The sequence below is a fragment of the Leptodactylus fuscus genome, chromosome 6 (assembly GCF_031893055.1).
Source record: "Leptodactylus fuscus isolate aLepFus1 chromosome 6, aLepFus1.hap2, whole genome shotgun sequence".
Classification (NCBI taxonomy): domain Eukaryota; kingdom Metazoa; phylum Chordata; class Amphibia; order Anura; family Leptodactylidae; genus Leptodactylus; species Leptodactylus fuscus.
In genome coordinates, this window is record NC_134270.1 from 158,284,988 (window position 1) to 158,310,420 (window position 25,433).

General features: G+C 43.5%; 1 protein-coding gene across 2 annotated transcripts; it reads left to right on the forward strand.

The window, feature by feature from the left end:
• Positions 1-3,100: 3,100 nt before the first annotated feature.
• Positions 3,101-23,401, forward strand: LOC142208902 (uncharacterized). 2 transcript variants are annotated; one of them, XM_075277746.1, is made up of 2 exons: positions 3,101-3,206; positions 19,611-23,401. In XM_075277746.1, the coding sequence occupies exon 2, from the start codon at positions 19,647-19,649 to the stop codon at positions 20,982-20,984; it is 1,338 nt and encodes a 445-aa protein (XP_075133847.1). In that variant the 5' UTR covers positions 3,101-3,206; positions 19,611-19,646; the 3' UTR covers positions 20,985-23,401. The 2 variants fall into 2 exon arrangements, with proteins under 2 accessions (XP_075133847.1, XP_075133846.1); XM_075277745.1 differs by lacking the exon at positions 3,101-3,206 and adding an exon at positions 14,691-14,725.
• The last annotated feature ends 2,032 nt before the right edge of the window (positions 23,402-25,433 follow it).

Consider the following 25,433-nt stretch of genomic DNA (forward strand, 5'->3'; position numbering starts at 1 on the left):
TGCTAATGGTCTGGTACCATACCCTGGTCTTACTGCACACCTAGTATTCACAAGGCCTGTTAGAGATGCCTTACTGACAGTACGTTGTTTCACATTTGCTGGAGCTGCTGCTTGATTCAAGCCTTTTGGTCAGAGGTTAGAACATTAACCAACGAGCTCTTTCTCCAGGGTGTCAGGCTCGATCCCTTCAATTGCTCAATTTACCTCTTAGACACCTTGGCAAAAAACCTAAGCTGTTCTTGTGCTTTTGTAATGCTGTAAATCACGTATAGCCCTTCACTGAAGAGTTTGCATCCCCCTACTGGCCCTGCGTTTATGGCTCATGTCAATGATGTACGCAGCCTAGAATTCCTCACTGTCATGCCTAACACAACAGATGCCTTCCAAGCTATCTGGAATCCCTGCGATATGTATTGCATTCTTTGTAGCCTCTGACCTCCCCCCCTCTTACTCCTTTCTTCCCTCCTCCTGTTGGTCTACTATTCTGTGTGGGTTTTGTTAGGTTTTAGCTACTGTTTGTTATCTTTTTGACTTCTTCCTTGCCTATTTGGGTACCATTGGATGCTATTTCCAAAGGTTTTTAGTACCCTCTCCCCCCCTCTTTCTTTTTTGTTTTTTTATACATGACATAATCCACTTTTTTTGTTTAGATTTGTATAATATTTTTGAAAAGTTAATAAAGTTACAATTTAAAAAGAAAAAGGTGGAAAGAAAACAAAAACATTTAAAAACAATTAAACATTCAAATTCTATCTATCTATCTATCTGACAAACTAGGTAATCTGTTAAACATTCTATCCAGTTTACTACATGTGCACATAGGCTGTGTGAGATGCTGTATGCTGCCTGCCTGTCTACTCATCTGAATTGCCAGGCAGGATATTTTGAATTGCTTGGCCCCCCGGTGAAATAAGTCTCGGCATAGTAACTCTGAGATGTGAATAACCCAAACCGAAGTTCACTGTCTTGTAAAAAGGTAATATGGTTTGCAAAAAGGGAGTGTCCTAAAATAATTAAACTCAATTAATCCTGATTTTGATGTAGGTCATAATCCCCCAACCCTACTGTCTAGTCATGCACACATTTCTATTCTCAATACTATATAGCTATCAAATATTTATCCATGTGCTGTCAATCTGCCTGTCTGATATCTGTGTATCTATCTGGCATCTACACACGTGGACAAAATTGTTGGTCCCCCTCATTTAATGAAAGAAAACTCCACAATGGTCACAGAAATAACTTGAATCTGACAAAAGTAATAATAAATAAAAATTCTATGAAATGAACAAATGAAAGTCAGATATTGCTTTTCACTCCAACACAATTAAAAAAACAAACAAACTCATAAAACAGGCCTGGACAGAAATGATGGTTCCCGTAACTTAGTATTTTGATGCACAACCTTTTGAGGCAATCACTGCGATCAAACGATTCCTGTAACTGTCAATGAGACTTCTGCACCTCTCAGCAGGTATTTTGTCCCCCTCCTCATGAGCAAACTGCTCCAGTTGTCTCGGGTGTGAAGGGTGCCTTTTCCAGGAACCATGTTTCAGCTCCTTCCAAAGATGTTCAATAGGTGTGGGCTCATAGAAGGCCACTTCAGAATAGTCCAATGTTTTCCTCTTAGCCATTCTTGGGTGTTTTAAGCTGTGTGTTTTGGGTCATTATCCTGCGATAGACCCTTGACCTGCAACTGAGAGTAAGCTTTCTGGCACATTTCTCTCTAGAATCCCTTGATAGTCTTGAGATTTCATTGTACCCTGCACAGACTCAAGACACCATGTGCCAAATGCAGCAAAGCAGCCCCAGAACATAACAGAGCCTTCTCCATGTTCCATGTGTCACAGTAGGGACAGTGTTCTTTTCAAGATATGCCTCATTTTTCCATCTGTGAACATAGAGCTGATGTGCCTTGCCAAAAAGTTAGATTTTTGTCTAATCCATCCATAGGGCATCCTCTCAGTTTTGTGGCTTGTCAACATTTAGTTTGGCAAAGTCCACTTTGTCAGATTCAAGTTATTTCTGTGACCATTGTGGGTTCTTCTTTCATTAAACGAGGGAACCAACAATTGTGTCCATGTATGTATTTATCTATGTAATATCAATCTGTGTGATAATGATGTTTCTCTATGTGATACCTACTGAGCTATCTCCTCTATTCAATATCTATAAGTCTATCTACGTCATATGGATCTGTCTTACTATCTGATATATATCTATGTGGTTCTTATCTATCTGAATAGCTACTATCTATGTGAAATCCATATAACAATCTATCTATATATCTAGAATTGTTATACTTATCTAGCTATCATATTTTCTAAGTATCTCTATGATTTCTGTCTATCTATTTGATATTAATCTATGCGATACCTATCTGTGAAACTAATCTATCTAGGTATCTATGTGATATCTATTTATCTAATGTGTCTATGTGATATCTACCTATCTAGCCATGTGTACAACATCAATCTATCGCATACTTATCTATCATTCTGTCTATATATCTATTCAGCTATGTGATATTGATTGGTCTTTCTCTCAATCGTTATCTATATGATTATTCATTTATCTATCTCATAACTGTCTATCTTTTTATCCGTCTATGTTCTATGAATTTATCTATGTGATATTGATCATTCTATATCTTTCAATCTATGTCATACTTATCTATGTGATTATCCGTTCATCTGTTCTATCTACCTGATATTTATCTAAATCTGTGATATATTTCCATGTGAAATTTTTGTACATATGTATGTAATATCGACCTATCGGTTATCCATGCAATATCTGTGTTTCTACCATATCTAATCTATTTCTTATGTGGTTTTGTTTCGTAGCTATAAGTGCAGGGAGACACTGGCGGATCTCTATAATACACCATAGCTGCAGCCATTACTGTAATCCTCTTTCCTGTCTCTACAAGAACCCGTGTGATGCTGCTCGGACCCTGCCAGTGTGGACGTGTTCCTGCTCAAGCTGTTTCATTGGCCAGCAGCACAAGTTTGCTCCGAATAAGCAGGACTGCATTGTGGGAAGTGAGGGCACTGCGAGCGATACTGGAAGTACTGGCAGAAGTCAGGGGAGAGCTGTCCCGCCCCTCCATCTTGCTAACTAAAGGTTTTTAGAGTGCTGGAAAGGAATATTTCTATGGACAAGAAAACGTCCTAAATGAGGTCTGAAAGGCAAAATACTAAGAGGTACGTAGAGATGAGCAAACTGGTTCACAACTAACTGGGTTCGTTACGAATTTTCCAAAAATTTAGGGTTTGGCTGAAGCTGAAATATTCGTGGGTTCGCCACCCACAAAGCATTATTATACACCAAGGTCTTTTCAGATCCCACAGTGTAATAATTGGAAGCCTGGGGAAAGCGCGTAAAAAACTAAAAAACTCATACTTATCTTTCCTCGACTCTGCCGCAGAGTTCGGTCTTCATTCCCGGGCATCCCCAGCTTCTTCTACCTCTCCCGTGATATCAGCAGCCTAATCAAAAGCTTCAGCGGTCGTGTGAAAGTACATTGTTGTGCTTAGATATTGGTGGATTGCTTTGGTTTGACCCCAAATAGTTTGGATTCTAATCAAACCCAAAAAATGGGGATTTGTCTTGGAAAATCAAAAAAGGCCGATGCGACATGCATGTAAATTATCATACTCTAGTATCTAAAGAGTATAGGTGGAGGGGAAAAATAAAAAAATTTTTTTAGACTCACCCTCCCTCATCTCTTTTGGATCTCCTTCTGGTGTCCAATCCCCCTTCTGGTGACATCATGGGTCACTGCTAAGGCCTGTGATTGGGACACAGTTGTCACATGGGCATTGCTTCTGAGACCCAATCATAGGCTTCCGTGGTGGTATCCCCAGGTGCATGAGGTAACTGAGAAGACCAAGAGAGTCCCAGACACTGTGAAGAGGCCAAAAAGAGATGAGGGAAGGAAATATAATTTTTTTTTTCTCTTTTACACCTCCCTTGGGCCTCCACCTTTTATTATACTCTGGTATACTATCTGAACTCATTCAGCCTGAATCAGAGACCTGAGCTACCCAAACTGAAAACTAAACAAATCTTGGGGGGGGGGGGGGGGGTTTCGCCTATCTCTAGTTAGTTGTACTCCATTCAGTCGAACTTCCATTCAGATGTACAAGGGACAGCTACTCACTCCATCACTTTTTCTGTTGTTACTCTTCCCACTGCCGGTACTCTCTGCAGGCCTTTGCACCAAAGTGAAACTTTAGAGACTGTCGCATAGTTAAAAAAAAAAAGAGAATATATTGATTCAGAAAACTATGTTTTGTTATGTGTAATATGCACTTGGCTTACTCCTAGACATCTACGATAGCTGATAATATTTATTAATATAGTTTAGATCTACAAAAGCACTTTGCTCTTTCCCTGCAGAGACTATATATAGTTAGGATGGCTGAACTGTGTGCTCCTCCATTGTAGCTGTGTAGTTAGCGAAAGAAGTTTCTGTCTCCCCTTGTGGAGTTTCTATATGATACAGTCCATCATTGAGGATTTCAGGGATTTGTGCATTAACTCTTGTATATTTCATTTTCTTGGAATAAGTGTCACATAACATAAAGAAATCATGCAGCTGCTGAAACAGGGAGCCGGCTATAACTACAGCCAGAGCTCCCATAGAGTAGGCAGGTAAGGTTTATTACTCTCCCTGCCCTCCCGATGGCTGTGTACACAGTGCTCAATAAGTGCTGTACACACAGCTAAGGGCACCGCCATGATGCGGCTCCCCTCTGACCCAATGGTCAAGTGATCTGCCAGGATCAGAGTCTATAAAGCCTACAGGACCGACCTGGATCAGCTCTATAGCATTGGGAAGGAAGCTATAACCCTCCTGCAACTGGGGTTAAATGTATTAGCCCCAGTTACAGGGGAAATCAACCTCCCCCACCAAAAAAAATTCAGATTGTGTTCCGATGTCCCCAAAGGTCTATTATGACCTTATGGGGACACAGTGAAAAAAAAACAAAAAAAAAACATCAATAACACACCCTTATTACACGCCCCATTCCCGATGCCAGCATAAAAAATAAAAATTACTGTAACTGACAGGAAAAACTATTTTAAAAATTTTTTTTTTTTTAGTAGCACATTGTGTTACTAAATAAATAAAAAAATGAAAACGCAACAGGTTTTCCATCCTCTTTGGTTTATATTTTCCTGGATAAAAAAAAAAATTAAAAACACATGCAAGAATAAAGTCCTGTGTGTCACCAGAAAAAAAAAAAAAAACACAGAAATTAGTTGAATAATCCAAATCATAAAAATGTTATAGCCCTCATAACGGAACATACAAAAAACCCAAAAATGTGTCTGGTTCGAGACCACAAATTGGCCAGTTATGGAAGTGGTTGAGAAAAGCAATATAACTAGAGATGAGCGAATATAATATTCGATATTCGTTTCGAGTAGAGCCTCAATATTCGACTACTCGATCGAATATCGAATCCCATTATAGTCTATGGGAAAAAATGCTCGTTTAAGGGCAAACCACTATTCGACTAAAGGAGAGTCACCAAGTCCACGAGTAGCAGGAGGAAAGTGTTTAGGAGGAGCGCTGTGCAGTTAAAGTGCACGGACCCCATTATAGTTTATGGGGTCTGTGCGCTTTAACTGCACAGCGCTTGCAGTTGCGCTGATAAAAAGTAAGCTCCCTCGTAACCGCAAGCTGCCAGCTCTCCCAACTAGCAAAGATGAGCATGCGACAAATCAACGCTGGTTCTGCAGCAGGCTCGTCCTTGCTAGTCGGGAGAGCAGGCAGCTTGCTGTTACGAGGGAGCTTACTTTTTCTCATAGGAATGCATTGACCAGCATTGATTGGCCAGTGTACAGCATTCGGCCAATCAACGCTGGTTCTGCCGGAGACTCATCTGTGAGGAGGCGGAGTCTAATATCGGACCACAATGGAGACTGCTGTGGTCCGATCTTAGACTCCACCTCCTCACAGACCAGCGTTGATTGGCCGAATACTGTACACTGGCCAATCAACGCTGGTCAATGCATTCCTATGAGAAAAAGTCAGCTCCTTCGTAACAGAAAGCTACCAGCTCTCCTGACTAGCAAGGACGAGCCTGCTGCAGAACCAGCATTCGGCCAATCAACGCTGATTCTGAATCAAATATTTACTGCGAATAGCTAGTATTATTCGATCGAGTACGAATATTTCGAATACTGTAGTATTTGATCAAATACCTACTCGATCGAATACTACTCGCTCATCTCTAAATATAACATATAACCTGTCATTCTAAGACCATACTTCAAAACAACACAGCAATCCCCTGCACAAAGTGCATTTTTCAGGCAAACCATTGAAAAAAAGTGAAACAATAAATTATACGTACCCTAAAATGGTACCATAGAGAAATACAATTTGTCCCACAAAAAGCAAGTCCTCACACCATCAACTACAGTGGCTGGAAAATAGAAGAAACACTTTCAGATCTTTGTAATTGTAGCCAAATAGAAAATATTTCCGTCTACTATTATGAAGGTTTTACTTTAATATGCAACATGTGATAATAAATAATATAATTATCCAGTGTACCTAGCTGATCTCCACAGCGACGGATAACAGCCAGGGTAGATAGAACTGTATCCTTGGATTCCAGAATCCGCTCCATGATATAAAATATGGAATTAATGTTGTTTGGGCTTCAGCTCAGGCATGCCTATATGTTGAGCAGCTTTAGATACTCTGTGGCTATGATGCTCTTGTGGAAAAATTTCACCAACTTCATTTTGTCCAAAATTGACTTTTCCACCTTGAAGGCATCTGTCCCAATTGTGTGGGTGAGATATGGGTGGCGGGTCCATGACAAGATTTTATTAGTTATTTTTTTGCTACCATCAGACGTTCGTCCGCCAAGTTATCTGAGATGTGTCTCTCAGTAAACTCAAAAACAGACTGGAACACAACTTTATAATTTTCAGTGAAATAAGTAGGGGTTGTAGATGTCGAGCAGTCAGTTGTCAGGCAAACTGCTGTCACTTTTTGAACATTCTCTTGCGATAGAGCAGTTATCCGTACAAGTGTCAGGGTTCCAGAACAATGCATCTACAGCAAAGATGGACCAGCCTCCTCCAAGGAACAGTCAAAAATGCAGCGCTCACCCTTTACTCCTTTATTGGTACAACGCGTTTCGTGCCGGATTAGCTCTTTCTCATGTGCAAAACAATATGGGTCTGGATCTCTCAGGCCCAGGACACACAGATTGTCTTCCCCCAGACAGCGAGATGGGAAGGGTTGTTCCAGAACAATGCATGTCTCTTGGACTACCTCCCTTTCTTCATGGGTGGACTAATAACAGCCAAGGTAGACAGAACTGCATCCTTGCATTCCAGAATCTGTTTCTGGATCGTAAATCTGTAATTCCATCTGGTTACTCAATGGTGTTTAGACCTTAGCTCAGGCATTCCTATCTAGTGTTTGAGTAGCTGTTAGATATTCCTTGGCTATGGTACTATTGTGGAAAAATTCCACCATCTTCACTCGAAAGTGGACTTTTTTCACCTTGAGGGAATCTTTCCCAATGGTGTGGGTGTGATATGGTTGGCGGGTCATTAAAAGATTTTTTTTTTTTTTTTGCTACTCTCAGTGGTTCCTCTGCCAAGTTATCTGAGATGTGTCTCTCAGTAAACTCAAAGACAGTCTGTAACACGGACACACTGTGATGTTGAGCAGTCAGTTGTCAGGCAAACTGCTGTCACTTTTTGAACATTCTCTCACGATAAGGCACGTTGTCTCGTACAGTCTTGGAACAGTTGTCCATGCAAGTGCAAGGGTTCCAGAACAATGCATGTATCTTGGACTAACTCCCTTTCTTCATGGCTGCCAAGTGAATTGATAACAAGGTAGACAGAACTGCATCCTTGGATTCTAGAATCTGTTTCCGGATTGAAAATCTGTAATTCAATCTTGTTACTCAATTATTGTTTAGGCCTCAACTCAGGCATTCCTATCTGGTGTTGAGTAGCTGTTAGATACTCCTTGGCTATGGTGCTACTGAGGAAAAATTCCACCATATTCACTTTGTCCAAAGTGGACTTTTTCACTTTGAGGGCGTCTGTCCCAATTGTATGGTCGAGACATACAGTCCTATGAAAAAGTTTGGGCACCCCTATTAATCTTAATCATTTTTAGTTCTAAATATTTTGGTGTTTGCAACAGCCATTTCAGTTTGATATATCTAATAACTGATGGACACAGTAATATTTCAGGATTGAAATGAGGTTTATTGTACTAACAGAAAATGTGCAATATGCATTAAACCAAAATTTGACCGGTGCAAAAATATGGACACCTCAACAGAAAAGTGACATTAATATGTAGTACATCCTTCTTTTGCAAAGATAACAGCCTCTAGTCGCTTCCTGTAGCTTTTAATCAGTTCCTGGATCCTGGATGAAGGTATTTTGGACCATTTCTTTCTACAAAACAATTCAAGTTCAGTTAAGTTTGATGGTCGCCGAACATGGACAGCCCGCTCTCAAATGATCTGAAAACAAAGATTGTTCAACATAGTTGTTCAGGGGAAGGATACAAAACGTTGTCTCAGAGATTTAACCTGTCAGTTTCCACTGTGAGGAACATAGTAAGGAAATGGAAGACCACAGGGACAGTTCTTGTTAAGCCCAGAAGTGGCAGGCCAAGAAAAATATCAGAAAGGCAGAGAAGAAGAATGGTGAGAACAGTCAAGGACAATCCACAGACCACCTCCAAAGAGCTGCAGCATCATCTTGCTGCAGATGGTGTCACTGTGCATCGGTCAACTATACAGCGCACTTTGCACAAATAGAAGCTGTATGGGAGAGTGATGAGAAAGAAGCCGTTTCTGCACGTACGCCACAAATAGAGTTGCCTGAGGTATGAAAAAGCACATTTGGACAAGGCAGCTTCATTTTGGAAACAAAAATTGAGTTGTTTGGTTATAAAAAAAAGGCGTTATGCATGGCGTCCAAAAAGAAACAGCATTCCAAGAAAAACACATGCTACCCACTGTAAAATTTGGTGGAGGTTCCATCATGCTTTGGGGCTGTGTGGCCAATGCCGGCATCGGGAATCTTGTTAAAGTTGAGGGTCGCATGGATTCCACTCAGTATCAGCAGATTCTTGAGAATAATGTTCAAGATTCAGTGACGAAGTTGAAGTTACGCCGGGGATGGATATTTCAGCAAGACAATGATCCAAAACACCGCTCCAAATCCTCAGGCATTCATGCAGAGGAACAATTACAATGTTCTGGAATGGCCATCCCAGTCCCCAGACCTGAATATCATTGAACATCTGTGGGATGATTTGAAGCGGGCTGTCCATGCTCGGCGACCATCTAACTTAACTGAACTTGAATTGTTTGTCCAAAATACCTTTATCCAGGATCCAGGAACTGATTAAAAGCTACAGGAAGCGACTAGAGGCTGTTATCTTTGCAAAAGGAGGATCTACTAAATATTTGTCACTTTTCTGTTGAGGTGCCCATACTTTTGCACCGGTCAAATTTTGGTTTAATGCATATTGCACATTCTCTGTTAGTACAATAAACCTCATTTCAATCCTGAAATATTACTGTGTCCATCAGTTATTAGATATATCAAACTGAAATGGCTGTTGCAAATACCAAAATATTTAGAACTAAAAATGATTAAGATTAATAGGGGTGCCCAAACTTTTTCATAGGACTGTAAGTGGTGGGTCCATTGCAACATTTTATTAGTTTTTTTGCTACTCTTAGAGGTTCCTCTGCCGAGTCATCTGTGGTACGTCTGTCAGAAAACCCAAAAACAATCTTTATCATTTTCAGTGAAGAAAGTAGGGGTTTGTCCAGCAGTCAATAGTCAGGCAAACTGATGTCACATGTTCTTGCAGTAAGGCATGTTCTCTCGTACAGCCTTGGAATCGTTGTTCGTGCAAGTATTTTCCTGCATGGAAGAACATTCATAAGATGAGAGCATGGACCTTACCTCTAAATCCCTTCCCTCCAGTATTGAGAACGGTTGAAAATTTTGTGCAATAATGTTAACCAGTTCCTCATCATCTGTACTCTAAGGTCATGACTGGCTAATGGTGCTCTGGGCCATTGTTATAGGTTGCGGTACAACCGATATCTGAAGGGTGGCAGTACTATGGACTGTTATTACACGTCGCAGTATAAATGAAGCTGGGGGGGAGGGGTCGCAGTGTAAATGAAGCTAGGAGGTGACAGTACTACGGACTGTTATTACAAGTCGCAGTGTACATGTAGCTAGGGGGGTGGCAGTACTATGGACTGTTATTACAAGTCACAGTATACATGAAGCTAGGGGGGTGGCAGTACTGTGGACTGTCATTACAAGTCACAGTATAAATGAATCTGGGGGGGTGGCAGTACTATGGACTGTTATTACAAATCAAATCAAATCTGCTTTATTGGCACGTCCGAATGGATATTTGGCATTGCCAAAGCTAGTAAAGTGTGTGTGTGGGGGGGGAGTTGGAGTCGAGGGGGGGATTTGGGGTATAACAGTCCGTGGAGTCTCATCTTCCTCTTAGTTGGTGACCGCTATATGGGGAGGTGGGGTGGTTTGGGATATAACAGTCCGTGGAGTCTCATCTTCCTCTTGTTTGGCGACAGCTGGACACGTATTGGGCAGCGATCTCCACAGTGGCCTCTTCTTCTCCCAGTAGGATGTAGAGTTTCCTCTTCTCGTCTGCAGATATGAAGTCTGGGATGTGGGCAGAGAGTCTTTGGTCCTCACAGCTGAGTATTTGGTGCAGTGTAGCAGGAAGTGGGTCTAGTTTTTTAGGGCCCCCTGGTCACAGTGCTGGCACAGTCTGTTCTCCCGTGGCTTGTACGTCTCCCTGTGTCGCCCTGTCTCCATCTCCAGGTTGTGGGGAGCTCAGTCTGTACCGGCTCAGGGTCTGTCTGTGTTTAGGGTGGGGTATTCTCTCCAGGTAGGTGGCCATGGTGTAATCTCTTTGCAGTGACTGGTACATAGTGAGTTTCTTGGAGTTATTTATTGCGCTTCTCCATTCCTCGATGTACCGCTCTTTGTCTCTCTCAATGACTCCTTTTATTTGAGCCTTGTTCAGGGCATGTTGGGGTTTTTGGCTTGGCAGATGCTTGGTTGGGGGGTATCAGTTTTTTTCGGGGCTCTGTGGCTCGATGGTGGTAAGAGCCAGGACTGCTGCCCTGTATGTGTGTCCTGAATGATAACGCCCTCTTCTGCATGGTGAGCCATAGGGGGAGTCTGCCTAGCTCTGTCCGGCATCCCATGTTGGAGGTGCTGAGGTGGACATGGAACAGGTACTTGCAGAACTCCAGGTGGAAGGTCTCTGTTGGGCTAGAGTCCCATTTTGGCTGGTCTGGGTAGGTGGCTGGGCCCCAATCCTCACTGCCATAGAGATGGATCGGAGCAATGACTGCATCAAATATCTTCAGCCAGACCCTCACCAGTGGTTTGAGGTGGTACAGTTGTCTTCTGATGGCGTAGAAGGTTCTGCAGGCTATTCCTTTCAGGGTTTCTATTGCTGCTTTGAAGCTTCCTGATTGGCTGAGCTCCAGCCCCAGGTAGGTGTAGCTGTTGGTTTTCTCCAGTGTGGAGCCGTTCAGTGTGAATTGTGGGGTGGGGGCTTTGTTGTGGCCCTTCTTCTGAAATACCATGACTTTGGTCTTCTTCTGGCTGATGGATAGGGCCCATGTGGTGCTGAATTTTTATAGCACTGACAGGCTTTCTTGGAGGTCTTTCTCGGTGGGGGACAGCAGTAGGAGGTCGTCAGCATATAGCAGGAACTTCACCTTACGGTCATTCAGGGTGAGGCCTGGGGTTGGTGAGGCCTCCAGGGCTGTAGCCAGTTCATTGATATAGATGTTGAAGAGCGTTGGGCTCAGGCTACAGCCTTGTCTGACCCCTCGGGCCTGTTGGAAGTATGCTGTCCTTTTCCCATTCACCTTCACACTGCACTGGTTTACGGTGTAGGAGCTCTTGATGACGTTGTACGTTCTTCCTCCTATTCCACTCTCTAGGAGTTTTAGGAGCAGGCCTGGGTGCCATACTGAATCAAACGCCTTCTTAAAGTCCACGAAGCAGGTGAATATCTTGCCTCTTCTGGTGTTGTGGACGTGCGTCTTGATGAGGCTGTGCAGGGTGTAGATATGGTCTGTTGTGCGGTGGTTTGGCATGAACCCTGCTTGGCTCTTGCTGAGGACCCCATGTTGTGTGAGGATTCTGTTATTGATGATGCTGTTGAACAGTTTCCCCAGCGTGCTGCTGACGCGGATCCCTCTGTAGTTGTTGGGGTCATATTGGTCCCCATTCTTGTAGATGGGGGTTATGAGGACTTTGTTCCAGTCTTGGAGGAAGTGTCCAGGGTTGGGGACAAGGGTGAATAGCTTTGCCACTGCCGCGTGTATTGCTGGAGGGCTGTATTTGATCATCTCTGGTAGGATGCCGTCAGGGCCGCTGGCCTTTTTGCCTTTCAGCAGGGCAATTCTTTCCTGTATATCTTTTATGGTGATTGGTGAGTCCAGAGGGTTCTGGAAGTCTTTGATGACTTTCTCCATGTCCCTCAGTTTGGTGATTATCTGTTGCTGTTCTGGGGATAGGTCTTCTTCTGGGATGTTTTTGTAGAGACCTCTGAAGTTACTCGTCGCAGGGTAAATGAAGCTAGGGGTGGCAGTACTATGGACTGTTATTACTCTTCGCAGGGTAAATGAACCTAGGGGTAGCAGTACTATGGACTGTTATTACTCGTTGCAGTGTAAATGAAGCTAGGAGGTGGCAGTACTATGGACTGTTATTACTCGTGGTGGTGTAAATGAAGCTAGCGGGTGGCAGCACTATGGACTGTTGCTACAGGTGGCAATTTATTTGATATCTGAGGGATGCCTCTTAAAAAAATTAGGGACAACAATATAGAAATAAGAGCCAGTGTAGATTCTCTGTATCAGTTACGCCAGAAAACTGGCATGTGCTATAATAAATGTTGTCCCGAGACGTCCCTGCCCCACACTACTTTTGCAAAATGTGGCAAATGAGGCACAAAACAGGGAATAAGTCGCACATTTGGTACAATAAAGGGATTGCGCCAAAGGTTCTCCACATTATCACATTAGAAAACTACCGGTAGTATAGATGCATTTTTAAATCCCCCCATAGTGTCTAAGATTTACACAGTGGAGCCTTTTGCACATGTCTGTGCTTTTTTTCATACACCTAATGTCCGTGAAAACCAGCCATACACGTGCATGGAAGGCCCTTATTCACATGGCAGGGAATAATTGCATTTATAGAACCTGTGATTGTCCATGTGAGAGGAAAGAGACAGCGAGAAAGAGAAAAAGAGACAGTGAAAGAAAATGAGAGAAAAAGACAGTGAGAAAAGAGGGAGAATGAGAGCAAAAAAACAGAACACGAGAGAGTAAAAACAAAAAAAAGAGAAAATGAGAAAGAAAAAAAACACAGAAAGAAAATGAAAGTAAAAATAATAGAGAAAAATGAGAAAAGAGGCATTAAAAGAGACAGCGAGAAAAAAAAGAAAGAAAATAAGAGAAAAAATAAGGCAAAGAGATACGGAGAAAGAGACGGACTTAGAGAAAGGGAAAGACAGAGAGAAGAGACACTGAAAAAGAGACAGATAAGAGACAGTGGTTGTGATCCGGAGCAGTCAGCAGAGCTGGGCCTGGCAGAGCACCACTATTAGTAATACCCTTAGGCCATCAGTAATGTATACCCTGTATTCAAGCTGTCTCCTGAGGTGACACCAGGGACTCTCATTTGGAGACCTAAATACATTTCTTATCTCAAGATGGCACCTTCTCCTGCAATCTGCATAAGATGGCGGGTAATACACCGGCTCGTATCAACTTCAAAACAAACCTACACGTGCCAGCGCCGCCTGCGAACGACTAGAGGAGGCCGGCAATAGAGAAGGGAGCAGTCAGTGGTTACATGGCCTGCCCCGGGCCACACTGCCCCTCCATGTTCTGCTTCACATTCATGTCAGGACTCTACACTGAGGGGCGGGCAATGGCACTGAGGGAAGGAAGGAGAGAGATCAGTCACATCCCGCCCAGACACACAGAGAGTGAGCTCAGAGCAGACGCTGTGACAGACTGAGGGAGCCGAGCACCGGGCGCGCACCACACAGCAGGCTAAGACCAGAGCAGTAGATTGCTGAACTGCGCAGAGTAGACTGGACTAGACGAGCAGGGAGAGCTCGCACGGCCACGCACTGTGACTGCAGCCAGTGACAGAGACTGCCGGAGACCGGGCAGAGAGGGCGATCAGAGCCGGGGGGCTACAAGACATTATCTGCTGTCTGCTCCTTCATCCCTGGCTCAGCTCTCGGACAGGAGCCGGCTCCGATCATTCATGTAATAGAGCTGCCACAAAGAGCCAGCTTCTTCTCAGATGACCCACCATTAGTCTCTACGAGGAGGGGTCATGGGAAACTTCAGACATCCCCTTTAATGCTGTGGAGTTAAAGGGATAAGCAGGCCACTGGAGTGAGGTCTAATGGGGATTGGGAAGGAGTCGAAAGATGGCTGAGCCGTGCCAGGCCAGGGAGACTTCGGTGGACTGCATGCTTGGTAGCGCTGGCACGAATCGGAGCTCCCTCCATGTTGTGGGCCAGGTGAGCCAAGTAGACTAACCGCTGACCTGTGGAGAGGCCGAGCCTGCCGAGTTGTGGTTGTAGCTGGCATCTGTACCCTTGGCATAGGTAAGAAAAAAGGCAACTTGTGGTATGAGCGGGCAAAGCTTAATCTTGTATCCTAGGAATATATATACTGTATATGTATAACCAGGACTGGTATTAGACAAAAGTGTGACCCTGGACAAAATTCAAAGTGGGACCCTGCATTAGTAGGCTGTAAAAAATTGATTGGCCCCACAGACTTAGTGGGCCCAGGACGCCATCCAGCCTCGGCACCAAGCAATGTGTTGCTGGCAAACAATGATTCTATGGGTCACTAAAATCAGACGATTACATGATGTATAAGAAAACACAAGGGGTTCTGGTCTCCAAACCACACACGGTCCTAGACATGCGGCCAATATACGGTCCGTCACATTCAGTCCTAGACATGTGGCCAATATACTATCCGTCATATTCGGTCGTAGACATGTGACCAATATATGGTCTGGATTGCTATAAGCTGGAGGAATAACGCTGTCCAAATCAGAGTGGAGTTTCTCAAAAAAGTTTAAAGGGATTCTACCATTAAAACCCTTTTTTCTGTGGCTAACACGTCAGAATAGCCTTTAGAAAGGCTATTCTGAAGATGTGATGAGGGCGTCCCCACCGCTGCCCGAGAACAGGATCCTGCGCCGCCTCTATCTTCTGCTGGATCCTCCTCTTCTTTCTTCGTCTTTCTTCGGCGGCTTCACCTCTGTCGTCTCTGACACTAGTAGAGCCGAATGCGCATGTGCGGCCATAGGTCCGAGGCTGCAATTGCGCGCATGCACATTCGGCTCTACTAGTGTCAGAGCCGACAGAGGTGAAGCCGCCGAAGAAAGAAGGGGAGGATCCAGCAGAAGATAGAGGCAGCGCAGGATCCTGTTCTCGGGCAGCGGTGGGGACGCCCTCATCACATCTTCAGCGCTGGGGCCCGCCCCCATCGCTGCCAGAGAACTAATTTACATACCGGTAAAAACCGGTATTACTAAGGAACGGCGCGGCGGAGATCACGTCTAAAGGTAGGAGATGAATAGCCTTTCTAAAGGCTATTCCGACGTGTTAGCCACAGAAAAAAGATTTTTAATGGTAGAATCCCTTTAAGGCTATGGCCCCATGTGGCGTCCTGCAGCAAAAGAGTGCTGCAGGAAAAGCCACGGTGGTAACGCATTGCAGTTCTTTTGTTACAATTAGAGATGAGCGAGTACTGTTCGGATCAGCCGATCCGAACAGCATGCTCGCATAGAAATGAATGGACGTAGCCGGCACGCGGGGGGTTAAGCGGCCGGCTGCCGTCAAAGCGGAAGTACCAGGTGCATCCATTCATTTCTATGGAGCGTGCTGTTCGGATCGGCTGATCCAAACAGTACTCGCTCATCTCTAGTTACAATTATACCTATGGGGAAACCGCCGGCGTTTCCATAGGTATAAATGACATACTGTGATTTCCAACACCGCGCTGGTTTTGGAAATCACGGGGGTGTCCGCACCACAGTTTTTGCCTCAAGTTGGACATGGGATTCACTAGAATCCCATCCTCTGTGCCCTGGACTTTCCCACCATATCACAATCTTCCTGTGGATAACTTATCAGTATGGAAAGTCGATTTGAGGCCAAAAATATTACTTTGATATCTAATACATAATATACAATTGTATGTACTGTATTCAATGAAACGAGTGCATTCATTCAGGCACTCTGCAGAACATTCAGACATCTACGTGTATGCATGTACACACATTCAGACACACGCACATCCTTATGCATACACACACACATTCAGTCATACACATATACACACACAGACATGCAAAACATGTACGCATACACATTACACATTCAGTCATACACATGCAAGCACATTCAGACACTCACATACATGCACATATTTAGACAGCCACTTTTAGATACATGCAGGAACACAAACGTACATATATATATACACGTGTATAGTTTGCCACTTACCTCCAAAGCTGTCCAGGCTGACAGGTCTCTAGCAGTGAATATGGAGCCTTCCGCTTCTCCTGCTGTACTTTTCTGTGCAATGGCCGATATCACATAGAAAATACTAAATAAAGCCTACCGAATGGCGCCCCCTTCAGGAAGGGAAGTTCAATGCACTGCTCTCTATCTGTCTATTCATTTCAGTGTACGGGCCAGTGAAAATCACGGATGACACACGGATACCAATCCGTTTCCACTGACCCGAACAAGTCACCCACTGAGGCCTTAGGGTAAGTTCACACAGAGATTTTTGGTCAGGATTTTGAGGCCGTATCCGCCTCAAAATCCTGACCAAAAAGACGGCTCCTGTTGAAATCAATGGGAGTCGTTCAGGAGTTTTTCCCGGGAGCCGGAAGAGGCTCCCGGGAAAAAGAAGCGAGATGTTCATTCTTCAGGCCATTTCGCCTCGCGATTCGGCCTGAAGACACTCCTTCCTCCAGATTAGGCCCATTCATTGGGCCTAATCCGGAGCGGCATGCGTGGCTGGATACTGGTGCAGTGCCCTGGCTTTCATTCACGGCTACCGCCTCAGGTTCCGGTCCAAAAATCCCAGTCTGAACTTACCCTTAGTGTGAGGAATCTGACAAGAGATATATCAAGGGGCAGAGCTATAGTAATGGTGGCTGTACTGTGTGATATGGAGCCCTATGATAACACATGCTGTGCCATGTTAGGCTACTTGTGCCCATTTCTTTTGTGTCGTGAAGGCATTTTGAGGGAATTTATTAGTGCTGGTGTTGTCCATAGTAACTAAGCCCACCTGGTGAAAGTACCAATTGGATTGGTTGCGACTAGCAACTACTTCACATCTCTCTTACACTAGTTGTCATGAACCTTCCCAATATGTAAATGAACCAACACAGGGGTCCGCTCTGAACCTCCTGGCAAGCAGTTCCTGTCATTCCCAGCGTCTTCCCATAATTCCCTTTCCCTCAACCGTATAAACTGTAGCAAGCAGCAGATCTGTGGGGTCCCGAGTGTGGAACCCTCCTAAATCTTATCTAGGATAGGCCATCTATTTTCGTAACTGAATAACCCCTTTAAGAACTCTCTTGCTATAAATTAACAGCTTATTCCCCAAAAAATTCCCCCATTTGCATGGTTACAGTCCGGCTCATCCATCTCTTTTTAATGGCGTACTGAATCATTCTTCACATTCTCTACCTGAAACTACAAGAAATGACATCGAATGATGAAAACTGCGAAAGTCCAATCTTCCGAAATGTGGAAATTCCTAAATTATTTGAGCTGAGAAATAGAAATTATACCGCAATATTGTATGTGCAGTCAGAGCATGCAAACAAAGCTGCATCCTGACATTGTGAGCTCAGACCCCAGGGCTTGTTATACGCCTATAGCCAGACACGGCATGGCTGTGCATATGGGGCAGCAGTGAAATTGTTAATAAGATTTATAGTCCAAGTCAATGTGTATTAGATCATATGTTCTGTGACCCTTTAAAGTTTAAGTGATCACCGTTGTTATTATTGTCAGGGGCAGCCTGCCTCTCATTTACATTAGACAGTGTGACCCTTGGTTCACATCAGCGTTCAGTAATCTGTTCGGGGAGTCCGCATGGGGACCCCCAAAAGGACTACCAAATGCATTTGCAAGTAGTGTGCAGTGAAAGCACACAGACATGAAAGTAGATTGTGAAGTACTTTTCTGTCCGCATGTTCCGTGTGGAGATCTCGCCGCAAGCACATGGACCCCATTACAGTCTATGGGGTCTGTGTGCTTTCACTGCACACTGTTTGCCAGTGCATTTGGTATTCCGTTCGGAGGGGTCCCCATGCGGACTCCCCCGAACAGATTACCAACGCAGATGTGAACGAGGCCTTATGCCGATAGAAAATAGTTTTTATGTCTGCATAGGGTGAATTTGGCATTTCTGCAGTCCCAAGGAAAGTTACATTTGGGGTCCCAACTAAATCTGCCCCCTTATTGCCCCTTCACACAATATACTGTCCCCACACTTGTCTGTCAATTCAGCTGCAGGGCTCAGGTGCTACTGCCATACAGTAGAGTTGAGCTAGTAGATCTTGAGATTTCAGGATTGTTTTTAAAATCCGATTTCTGATCATTTTCCATCCGAACCCGATCCCAATTCCGATCCTAATGCAAATCAATGGGATTTTTTCATGATCGAAAGTCAGATTTTAAAAATGATCCTATTCTTCACGTCTCCTCTCCCTGTACCCGCCCACACTCTCCTAAGCCACAACAAGCCCCGCCTACTCCCAGAATCAGTAACATTAGCCTAGGGAGGCGGGGGCGCGCACGGCACTCTGCAGGCGTGTGAATGAGAGAGGGCCGAGAGCAATGGCCCGGAGCTATGGGGAGCGGCAGCGGTTCTGTGCAGGTTAGTTGATTGATCGGGATAGGAATTTCGTTCCCGATCTTTTTTTAGGTGGGACTAGAACACAATCGTAAAATTTACTCGATCAACGATCAGGATACTATCTTTTCCAATCCCGATCTCTCAACCCTACCATACAGTAATCTCAGGAGATGCTGCACATTATGACCCAATGCTGGCATTAGGGTGACAAGTGCAGGGGTACACTGAGCTGAAGAGGAATTGCCAGGAATGTGAGTATTAATATCAGCTGTTATCTATTTTAATAATCCAATAGGTATTAACAGTTGGTTAAAAAAAAAAAGCCTTCCGGTTGGTATGTGGTCAATGATGAGCCCTTTGATCTCTGGGGCTCTGTACAAATACTTGGATTGTAAGGTGGGTGACCACAACCCCATGTCTGCATAAATGATGCGGTCAACGAATAATGTTCACTAGACATGTTTACACGGGCAATGATGGTATGGACTGTAGTACGAAGAATTGGCTGATTATTGCCCCTTAGGTTTGGTTGAATGTTTATAAGAATGAGGTTTTGTATACTAACTGTATCCTATTCTACCGTAGGTTCCCTATAATCTGTAATCTCCCTTACGCCTGTCAATGGACCCTGAAGTTTGGAAAATGGCAGCAACCAGCTTCAAAATTCGGAATCACCAAAAAGGAATATTTGTACCAAAACTAAATCACGTCAGGAACATATCTACAGAAAGGCTTGTTGCGAAGCCAAATAACGTTGCGCTAAGTGATGACTCTGTTACGATTATAGAAGATAAATCTATGTTTACCAGTGAAAAAGCCAATTGTGCCAATGGATTCAGATCCACTGAAAAAAATGAAATGATAAAAGTTTGTGTTCGGCAAAGGAAGACAATCTATAAACACGCGGTAGACAAGTGGGCTGACATGGCGTCCAATTCCAAGGACTATAGGAAAAGTCTAGCACTTACGTCTTCTGGGATGGAGTTCCAGAACGTGACTAAGTTGCCCTCTGAGGTAGAAAATAACAGACTGCCTATTATGGTTAGTGGTGGTCATACTTTTACCCCACAAAGACAAGAAAGGAGATCAGAACTTTTTAGACATGACAGACCAATGAATGGCAGTCTAGTTTCAACTAAAAATGCTAGGACTATCATAAAAAAAGAACCACTTTTCCAAGGTATCGAAGATGCCGGTCTTCAACATGGAATTCCATTTCATCATTCCAATAAGAGGATTATAGTCAAAAATAATGTTCCACGTCATGGTGATACCTTTGACCTTTGTAAAAGAGTAAAAATTGGGGATGACTCATACATTCGCAGCGTAGAGGGAACATGCCAAAAAATGTTCAATCAACATCAGCCACCACAAAGGCAAATGCCTACCGTAAGTGGGGCGGTGACGTATGGTAAAAATACAAGTCCTGTTACATGTAAGTCTGCGACAGATGGCCTGCAGAAGGATAGATGTAGACGTTCACCACCCGATGACATAGAGGGCACGGCAACCTATAAAGAAAAAGACAAAACCGAGGGAGGTTCTACCCACAGGAGGTTTTTGCTTATTGACAGTCAAGGATTGCCATACACAGTCGTCATGGAAGAACCTAGATCTGTAGGCTCAAGTAACTCAACTAGTACATCGTGGTCGGACAGTCCACCTTCTGAGGTCTCCAAATCTCTAGCTCCACGGAAGGTCTATAAATGCCCAGTGTGTTTTAGGATATTTGAGTATCTTTCCTATCTCCAAAGGCACAGTATCGCTCATTCTCAACAAAAACCTCATGTCTGCAAGGTCTGCGGCAAAGCCTTTAAAAGAACTTCACATCTTACACGACACAAGTACACTCATTTCGGTGGAAAACCTTGTCACTGCCAAATTTGTCAACGCAGATTTCGAGACGTCGGCGAGCTGGCGCGTCATCAGAAGAGTCATACCGGAGAAAAAAATCACTGATACGGACTTTCTAGAACTAAGTACTTCTCAGCATCGTATCCTTTCAAAACGCCTTTTACGAAGAGGGTAATAGACATGCGGGAAAATGGACATTCACATGTTTTACATGAACTGGATCACAATAATTTTATCAGATAAGATGTAGACAAAGGGAAAGAGTAGTCACAAAGACTATGGATCCAAGACAGAGGACCTTGAGGGTGTTTGCTCGTGTTCCTCCAGAGATCATTGATGGTTGTTGAGTATTGTTACCCCGTCTAGACATAATCCAGGGAGGATTGATATTAATCATTTATGTAATAGATACTTTGCTTAGAAAATGCATAACTTTTCTAGTTGTTGTAATGATCTATATCATATATTCACATTTGAGACTTAAGGGGGCATTCACACAACAGTAATATTTGGTTTGTCACTTCTGTATATTTCACGTAGGGGGTACACAGGTAGCACTCATTCCTGGGCCCTAAAGCCTCAGGGGGTCCAAAGACTCTCACTACAACATACGAAAACCCTAATGCTATAGATAGCACATAGTAAGAGGGGGCCCTGTTACATATTTTGGAGTTTCAAGTTACACCTTTGTTTCTTGTAGTCACATAATCTCCGATTTAGGGGGAACTAGCAAGAAATATCCAAATATAAGATCGATCCAAAATAAAGCTGTGTGGATATATCCCGTGTAACAATATAAAGCCAAACATCAAATACTGTAGCAGTATATAGTACTTGCCAGTTCATGACATAATCTTAGTAGTAGCTTCTTAAAGGGGTTCTCCAGGGAGTGTTTCAACACTTACTTCACCCAGGTCCTAATAGTGGCGTGTGACTATGGGAGAAAAGGAGGAACAACTCGGGGTGTTGGTTCCAATCACGTGTCCTGGGATAGGAATCAGCCCAGAAACCTGTGATAGGTCACTATCAGAACCCAGGGAAGTGAGATTGAAACATATCCTGCAGAATCCCTTGGTGTGTGGAATGATTGGTTCCTAAAGATGAGTAGGAAACCGAAGCCCAGTATACCTAAAATTTCCCTATGGCAGTGATGGTGAACCTTTTAGAGACCGAGTGCCCAAACTGCAGTCCAAAACCCACTAAGTTATCGTGAAGTGTTAACATGGAAATTTAACCTTAATAATGTGTGGATCCACAATCGCACATAATTACCGACCTGCAAAATATGGTCATATGAATGGGGCTTTATAGAGCTTTCTGCTCCACTGTGACCCCCACACAGTCCAATCAGCTCCACAGTGGCCCACACACAGTATAATCTGCTGCACAGTGGCCCCCACAGTACAATCTGCTCCACAGTGGCCACTACACAGTACAATCTGCTCCACAGTGACCCCCACACAGTACAATCATCTCCACAGTAACCCCCACACAGTACAATCATCTCCACAGTGACCCCCACATAGTACAATCTGCTCCACAGTGGCCGCCACACAGTACAATCATCTCCACAGTGGTCCCCACACAGTACAATTTGCTCCACAGTGGCCCCCATATAGTATAATCTGTTCCATGGATGGGTGCCTAAAGAAAGGGGTCTGAGTGCCACTTTCTGGCACCCCTGCCATAGGTTCGCCATCAAAGCCCTATGGAATTCACTACCACATATTTAGTCACTGTAGTAGTATAGAGCAGAGAACTGAATACCGTGAAGGTGGTAAGTCTAACCCTACCATAAGGGATTATGCACATTTTCTTATACGATATTGGTGCTTAGTAAGAGATTTCCCCAATTGGGACCATCAAGTAGACACAATGGAGAATGTCTACGGAGCAGTCTCTCGAAGACCCGACATCCCTGAATAACTCAGTTGACCCATTGACTTCAGACGTCTCTGTGTTGTAGTGGAACATTTGGGCGATGGAGTTCTTGGATATTTTGTAACTCTGGTTTAGAAGGTAAAAACTATATAGACAGACACCCGAGACATATTCTTTCTTAGCACTTTATATTCATTGGCGCCTTTTATGTAATTTTGCATCAAAGTATAACTTTAGTTGTAAAAGAAAAAAAAATTGAGGGGCTAAAAGTCCGACCCAAGCAAGGCCTAAGACACAGCGTCTCTAAAGAAACCTTCATACGTGACACTTATTTTCATTATCACTAGAATCGGGTTTTAGGAGGCCAAACAGACCATGATCTTTCCGCTAAACCGGCTGGGATGTGGGATCTTCTGTCCCAGACAAGCCTTTGATCCATCTGAACTGGTTGCGACAAGTTCCGTGTTACCAGAGCATGATCTTTTTACGCATTATACTTTGTAATCTTTTAGTATTTTATACTTCTAAGGCTCATTCCATTCCATGATTTGTATACCGTATGTTATATGGTTTGTTTCAGGTTGCGCTTTCTGTTTAAGTATTGTATAACACTATAACCTCAATATAACAATTGTCTGCAACCCCCGGTGTTGGCATCGTTTTTTTATTTCTCATTTGAAAGAGCATTTTTAGAAACAAAAAATAATAATTCCTTCCTACCGAGCGTGAAATACAGATAATCTCCCATGTTACAAAGAAGGAAAGACCTATATAGAGAGTCCGGGACTAGAAGAAACCGGGCTGTGAAGTTAGTCATAGAATTAGAGTTGGGGACAGTTTTGGGCAGCGTCGGAGAAAATTACCGTCTTCAAAATAAAATGACTAATATTATATTACCCCTGTGCAGTAATGGTTCAGTGGATGTCGGGTATTTAACGGGAGTCGATCACCTATGTCATGTGTCATGATGGTGTCCAAAATACAAGTCCAGGCAATCCTTTTATATGAAGATTCTCCTGCCAGATTTTTGTAATAACCATTTTTATGTTTATGCAAATGAGAAACACAGGGGGTGTTTACTTTTTTATAGCACAGCCACAGCATTGCCAAGTACACTCATCCATCACTGTAGTCCATTGCCCTCTCAATCTTCAGAGCTGCCTCATCCACAGCTCGTCATGTGACCGCTGAAATCCCATGCATGCGCAGTACGCTCAGCTACTTCAAGTTATGGCCAAACATGCTGTGCATGCTTAGTAGTCTCATGTAGTAGTCTCCCCTTAATGCTCAAGTCAGTAATAGTACTGACCTGCAAGTGTTACGTTCGCGCTCAGCTCAGTACTATTACTAACCTGTAATGTTGCGGGAACAGAAGCTGTGCCCGCGACATCACTCCCGGCACCCAGCTGTGTTACACAGCCGGGAGCCTGGACGAGCTGCCCCATACAAACTTTGGTCGGAGTTCCGCTCCGATCGACGGTTTTAACCCCTTGGATGCGACAGACAAACATTGAGGACCTCTGGGCACCCCCCACGGCGAGATCAGGGGGGTGCCCTAATGCCTTCTGTGCAGCCCAGGGTGTGGCCAGTGACCCCGGGCTGCTAAGACCCCCGAGTACCTGTTTGATCCTGCCGTCGTGCAGGAAGTGAGTCTATGCGTCTGCAGACTCACTTCCTCTATAGTCTGCAGTACAAGTCTATTGCAAGCTATAGTACTGGACCAACAATCAGAGTATTGCTGGTCCAAGTGTCCTTATAGGACAAATAAAAAATGTAAAAAAAAATAATAATAAAGTGTCTGAAATAAAATTATAAATGAATAAAGCTCCAAATTCCCTTTTTCTATATTAAATGAGTTATTTAAAAAAAACACCTAAAAATTGATAAAACTATGCATATTTGGTATCGCCGCATCCGTAACAATAAAAATAAAGCATTATTTCACCTATACTGTAAATGTCGGAAAATAAAACCGGAAAAAAACGCCAGAAATAATAATTTTTTGCCATCTCACCTTACAAAATATGCTATAAAAAGTGATCAAAAAGTCATATGTACCCCAAAACAGTACCAATAAAAAGCGCAGGTTGTCCCGCAAAAAATAAACCCTCAAGCAACTTTGTCAACAAAAAATAAAAATGTTACGCCTCTCAGAAGATGGCGATGCAAAAATCACTGATTTATGTCCCCAAATGTGTTTTTGTTCTGTAGAATTAGTATCGCATAAAAAATTAATATAAATGAGGTATCGCCGTAACCGTACCACCCGCAGAATAAAGGTCATATGTTACTTATACTGTACGCTGTATGACGAAAAATTTAAAAGGTAAAACGCAATGCCAGAATTGATTTTATTTTTTTTTAAATCCAGCAAAAAAAGAGTTAATAAAATTTATTCAATAAATTGTAGGCACCCAAAAATGGTGTCATTACAAAATGCATCTCGTCCCGCAAACAACAAGCCCTTATATGGCCGCGTCACCAGGAAAATATAGAAAATAGCATCTAGCAATGTGAAGACAAAAACCCGCAAAATCGCCAAATTATTAGAACACAACTGGCTGCGTCAGGTAGGGAATATATAAGCTGTGCGAGCGAAACCCCAGATTTACAGTTTATGAGCGAAAAGACACCAGAAATGACCCCCAAAGTGATCCCAGAGTGACTCCCCCA